This window comes from Belonocnema kinseyi, chromosome 5, assembly GCF_010883055.1.
Source record: "Belonocnema kinseyi isolate 2016_QV_RU_SX_M_011 chromosome 5, B_treatae_v1, whole genome shotgun sequence".
NCBI lineage: Eukaryota > Metazoa > Arthropoda > Insecta > Hymenoptera > Cynipidae > Belonocnema > Belonocnema kinseyi.
In genome coordinates, this window is record NC_046661.1 from 4,610,425 (window position 1) to 4,617,079 (window position 6,655).

Sequence of the window (6,655 nt, forward strand, 5' to 3'; positions counted from 1 at the left end):
GAAAGAGGGAGCTCTTCTTAATATTTTTACACCAAAATCATGTCGATACACCTTACCGACTGCGAGTAAAGCCACCCACGCTTTAACTTGACAGACTGTAATCTCAAATTAGAGAGAAAATAGGGAGGAATTCAGAGGTCTATACTTAAAATCACTTATATCTCTATTAATTTAAGATATTTCCTATTAAAGCTTTGACGCTGTTTAAGTAGCATCAATAATATACTTCAATTTGCTTTAAACATATACAGTCGTTTTGTAAATGTAAATGTTTTTTTAATTACCCTGCTGAACACACTGAATAAAAAATAAAGCATTGCTTTTTTTATAAAAATAGTATGTTTTATTTTAAAATAAAATATATATGTATCTGTTTACTACGTAAAAAACAAATTCTAATGCGCTGACTTTATTTGATTTATGTTAATGAATTGAAAATTTAGGTTGACAGAATTCTGGAAATTGGACACTTGGGAGGACGATACTCGTCGAAGAAGGCGTTTCGTTCACAATCCTCTGGGTTCAAGTCATCCAGAGGCTACATTGAAAGCCGCTTTAGAACATGGTGCACCAGAGGACGCTATTCTTCAAGCTCGTGAAGAGTTTCACGCTCACCTCGCAGCTTCGCGTGCATACCAGCAACAGTTGCAATCTCCAGACCTTATGGACGACAACGAACTCTTAGTCGATGACAGAGACTTGGATAACGACCTTGCTGGTAGGAATAATCATTATGAATGAAAATTTAAGAAATTAAAGTCAGAATAATTTAAAAAGTTATATTCTTCTTTGACGTCCAAGATTAAAATTCAAATAGAAAATTCTTAGAAATTAAAAAAATAAAGAACCCTAGAATAACATTTGCATAAGACACTCTTAAATGTCTCGAATAGAAAAAAATAAAAATAAATTAGTCAAATTAGTCGCCCCCAAAAAAAGGGTTTCATAACCTATTAAAACTTAAATTAAATCGGTCAAATCTTCCTTCTCATACTTTTCCTCCCCAACTCGCCCTATTTCCCATCCCATCACTTCACTCTTCGTCACCGTGCTCTTCACGAATTTCTTCCTCCTCTACTTCCCCCTCTTCTTAATTCCCAAGTCAGAACACCTCTTACTAATATCGGGGCAAAAATTTCTGACACTTGGGAAAAAGTACCTCTATCTCAGTGAAAAAAATCGCGCTGAGCTAACAGCTAATTCGAAATATTTCTAACTGTTAAATGAGGTTTCTCGTATCTCGGTGAAAATTTTTGTGTTTTTGTAAGAACAACAAATGTGGAGAAACTTACTTTTGATGAAGCCTATATTTTTAAAGTTAACTTTTATCTGTTCCTAAAGTCGCAAATCTGTCTGGAAAAATGGAGAAAATTCAAGTGAATTACTTTTCTATTTGTGAATAGAGCCCAATTTTGAAAATTAAAAAATATAAAAAATTGTGGTCACCAGAATTGTTAATGTAAGAAAAAATTCTCTCCGGCTGTAATAGAGATATTGAGACGAATCAAGACTTAAAAGAAAGCGTTCAGTATACTGATGAAGCTCGGACTAATAAAAAGTCGATAAAATTGTATATTTATCTTTCAATTGGGTTCGCACCTGTGGTTTGCGAAGACCCCGAAAGCAGGCTCTTTTTTTCAAGTCTTCGAGGGATCAGGAGCGGCCACGCAATGGACACCTTTCAAACTTTCTTTCTTTGCACTATTGCCTCAAGAGACTTTAGCATAGCTCATTAGGGTACAAATTATGCGAACTCAATTTACAGGTAAATATACAATTTTATCGACTTTTTATTGGCCTGAGCATTATCAGTATACTGAAAACTTTCTTTTAAGTCTTGATTCGTCTTAATATTTTTATTGAAGCCGGTGATAACTTTTTCGCACATTAACAATTCTGGTGAACATAATTTTTATATTTTTTAATTTCCAAATTTGGGTTCCATTCATGAATAGTCCAGTAATTCACTTGAATCTTTTTCGTTTTTCCGGGCAGTTTTGCGACTTTAGGAAATAGAGCTACTCACTGAAATAGAGTTACTTCCTCCCAAGTTTCAGGACTTTTTGTCCCGATATTAGTCCACACCAGCCTATTCGCGCTACCCTCACTCTCCCTTTATGCCCTCTATCGCTTTAAATCATTTCCCCATCTCATTTTTCGTTGTGTCCTCTATTTTCCCTCCCCTCATTTCTCCTACCTCCCCTCGTCACATTTCACCTTATTTTCGCAACCCTCTTTTTTCTATACCTCTCCACTCCTAAGTTGTCATCGCTTCTCCTAAACCCAACCCCACACTTCCCCACCCCTAACTTCCGCTCATTGGAGAAACCACGACGGATTGATGACGGGACGTACATCCGATCGAAAATTGAAGCTTTTCCCCGAGGCTAAAAACCCCTAAAAAGAATAAAGAAAAGGAAGGAAACCTATTAATTCCCTTCCTTCTTTTTTCTCTAATCTCACTAGTTTGTTTTGTCATCAAAAAATTTTTTTTTAAATCTACTAACGTTTCGGTGTTATTCAATACCCTTTTCAAAGTAACAAAAACCAATTTTGGAATAAACTCAAAATCAAACATACCATTCGAATGAGTTTCTGAAAGCGATAGATTTTATTACGAACTCAACTCGTTTCATATTTAATGGTAAATTTTATGTTAAACAATTTGGATTTCCATAGATTCTTTTATTTCTTCGATTTTAGTTAATATTGTAATGAAGAATTTGAGAAATTTTACAATAAAAAATTAGATTTTGATTTACCCTTTTTCGATATGTATATTTTGATATATAGATGACAGTTTTTATATAAAACATTAAGTTACGTACGATAAAAAAAAGTGAAATCAAGTTTTGAAAAACAAAATTAATTAAACTTAAAAATAAAAATATTTTCATTAATTGGCATAGCAAAAGTAAATATTTAGGTAGAATTTTATTTTTTACAGCTTATCATTTAAATCAAAAGTTGAGTAATTAAAATCTTACATGCTAAATAAAATTTTCATGCATGTGCATTATTTTAAGGTTAGGATAGTTTCTCAGCTCTCTTTCATTCCGATAATGTAGGTCTCTGTCGTAACGATGCTGTCAGTAGCACTCAAGAATAATTATTTTAGAGAATTGTAACACACATAACCTCAAAATAAACACATTACAAATTTTGAAAAATTACAATTTTTTGAATTAACCCACAAAAAAAGAGTCCCGGGACGTCTGTTAGCATGTTAGCTATCATTCTCCGGATAATTAATATAAATCTTTAATATTGTAGGAAAAAAGCTGAGGGGATCTAACACTGATAAAATCAATACTATTTCCTAAGTACCAAACGAATTAATCAATTTAAATTTTAAGAAATTTAAATTAAATCAAAATTAAAAATCCCATTTAACGTCCAATAATCAAATTGAGGCAAAATCCTGTTAAATAAAACAAGAAGCCAACGACCAAATTTGGATCACAAAGAACAAACAAAAACACAAAATCCTATTGTAATTTAAAAAAAAATAAAATAAAATTTTCGGACAAAAATAAAAAAGAGGAAAGAAAAATGAGAAGGCAACCAACCACATGTTTGTTCGTTGTGGTCCTAATTTGGTCGTTGGATTCTTGTTTTATTTAACAGGATTTTGCATTAATCAAATTCAGTAAAATTAAATTTTTTCGAAGTAAGCCATAAAAAAAGTGTCCGGGGACTTCCGTTAGCATGTTTGCTATCATTTCCCAAATATTTGAAACAAAATTTTTATTACTGTAGAAAAAACACTGAGGGAACCTAACAATGGTAAAATCAACAATTTTCTTTTTTAATATAGTACAGATATTAATGTGCGATTTAAATTTTTTGTATCATTAACTTTTTTCACTTTGAAGACACCAAAGGGCCTTTGATAAGACACTTCTAGTAAAATATTCGAGATATTGATTAAAAGCTTTAGATTCGTGTTTCTAGCAAAAAATCATACATGAATCCACATTAGAATTTCATCACCACCGTTACCGTTATCTTACCGATGTTAAAAACGATTATTTATTTTTTTATTCGTACTTTTTAGGTCCAGTAAATATCACCACGAAGGCCAAACTTATCTCGCCTGGAATCGTCGCACCTGGTGTGATGTCCATCACATCTTCCGAATTGTACTTCGAGGTGGATGAAGACGACGTTGAATATAAGAAAATCGACAGTGAGGTAAGTCACTTTTTGATAATATATTCTATATTTATTCTATAATTATTTCATTTTTATCACGCACACACACACGCGCGCGCGCGATCGGAAGCTAGGTCTTCTACACCGTTCAGCTCTATATTGCAGTTTATATCTTTTGCTAGACCTATGTTAACAGTACTTGGCAAAGCGCCAGTGTGAGGATACCGTGTGAAACTAACATGAGTTAACATTGTGAACAAATTTTTAACTGCATAATTTTGTAAAATTTTACTGTTTGTATTTCCCCTGTGGCAATTCCACGCTACACTTTTGACGTTTAGTTCGCGAGCATCAAAACTTTTTACCACCTTTAAAAATCTTATCTAATTCATGTATGTCTAATTTATTTTGGGGTTAATTATATATTGAGACGACTTTTATGTTATTTGAGAGCCAAATAGCCACATTTTCAATGGATAATAATTCGGATTTTAAATTTCTAATTAATCTCAGCATCTTACCTAGATTACAAATGTTGTTCAGCTCGTGGAGCTAAGTGGATAGTTCGCAGAAATCTGCTGTGCTGTAAGCACCTTTGGGGTATTACTTGAAGGCCGCCTTAACGGCGGAAAGTTGGCATGTGTCCTTGCAACTGGCAAGTCTCGTTGCTGTCGGCTGTCGTGTTAATTAGGCTTTGCTCTTCTAAAGTCCACTTTTTCTAAATACTTAATGTACATTTCGCATTTAGAAAAGTTTGCAGCATCATTTCTTAGACAGCAAACCCTGACTGAGCACACGTCTCTAATACAACAATCACGTCTCACAACCGTGAGATAGGTGGTTACAGTCTGTAAAGGAATCAATACGACGATCCAGCAAAAGCCTCGTGCCCTCTAAGAACACGGAGCGACCCAAGGACACCCGCCTTCTGCATTTTTCCCGCAAGTGTTCTAGCATATTGTCGACACGCAGGGATGCTTTTTATGTCATTAGCAAGTGAAAGCTTGGCACCTCCAAGATCGCCGATGATAAGGACGATCAGTTTAACAGAATATTCCGGGTAAAATCGTTGCAACTCCCTTATAAGGTCTCGATACCTCTTTTTTTTCATTCCCCTTGGCTATGATGTTTTTGTCAGCTGGTGCCGAAAATTCGATAACGAAAATGGTTCGCTTCTCGAAGTCAAGAATAATCATGTCAGGCCTCGAGTGAGCAACAGAAACAATTGTCGAGAATATAAAGTTCTAGTATATGCGGCACTTCCCATTCTCGACAATTGACTCAAATTCCCTAGGAGCATTTAGAGGAGCGGTATTAAGGTGAATGCCGTAGGAGTGACAGAGATGGTAATAAGGCACTCTCAGTGCCGCATTGTGCCTTTGAATGTAGGTCGTTCCCGCGTGAGTTGGACAACTAGATAGTATGTGAGCTAAATGCTCGGGGTGTGCATGGCATGCTCTGCAGCTATCATCGGGAATATCTTGGCTCAATATGTGGCGACGGTATGTTAAGGTGGAAATGACACGGTCTTGGCATGAAAAAATGAAACCCTCTGTACCAGACTTCAATCCGGGCGATTTAAGGAAAGCAAACGTTAGCTCACAAGACATTGACTGATCCTTCACATTTCTGTGGAAGATACTTTGCATCCACTTATCGAGGAGCTGTTCAAGAAAGTTTTTCTCTTGTGCTTTCTTAATCCGGGCTTTCAGGAGTGAGTACTCGAGATAGATAAGATTTGATGCATTTTGCTCACTCTTAATACTGAAGTCAAGTCCGAGTGTTTCAGCAGCCTCCTCCGCTGCTTTTTACAGAAATGCTCCTTTGCCTACTTCCTCGTGATTCCTGACCATTTTAAGAAGAGGGTCTCTTCCATTTGCAACTTTATGTGCTGTTTCCAGAATAATCCTGTTGTGAAGACATTCAAGACTCAATATTCTGCCACCCCCTTGACGGCGTGAGATGTACAGTCGCGGAATGGAAGACTTAAGATGCATGCTTTTGTTCATGTGCATAACCTTTTTTGTCCCGATATCAAGAGATTTGAGCTCGTTCTTTGTCCATGGAACTACTCCAAATGAATAGAGTAGTACCGGGACGGCAAGCATGTTCGTTGCAGATACTTTGTTCCTCGCCGACAGTTCGGAAGAGCAAATCTGTCGGATGGGACGTTTGTATCTGCTTCGGAGAGTATCCTTTATAGATGTCACATCCTGAATGCGGCTCTGTAGCACGCCCAGATATGTATAAGTTTCTCCAGTGCAAAGGTGTCGTATGGCGCTTCTATCAACTAGCTCAGGATCTTCAGGGATGCCATTAAGTTTTCCCCGCTTCAAATAAACCTTGGCGTATTTGTCTAACCAAATTCCATTCCAATTTCCTTAGTATATCGTACGATAATCCCCAGAGCTAGATGCAGTTTCTCTCTGTTTTTAGCATAGATCTTAAGATCGTCCATGTAAAATACATGAGTGACCTTGTACTTTCGATCTGCAGGTTT

General features: G+C 36.0%; 1 protein-coding gene across 1 annotated transcript in view; it reads left to right on the forward strand.

The window, feature by feature from the left end:
• Positions 1–6,655, forward strand: part of LOC117172865 (neurobeachin-like) — an 825,867-nt gene that overhangs the window by 811,696 nt on the left and 7,516 nt on the right. The window contains exons 35-36 of the mRNA XM_033361129.1: positions 444–718; positions 4,058–4,194. Of these exons, the coding sequence (XP_033217020.1) occupies positions 444–718; positions 4,058–4,194 (412 nt within the window). The remainder of the gene's footprint in view (positions 1–443; positions 719–4,057; positions 4,195–6,655) is intronic.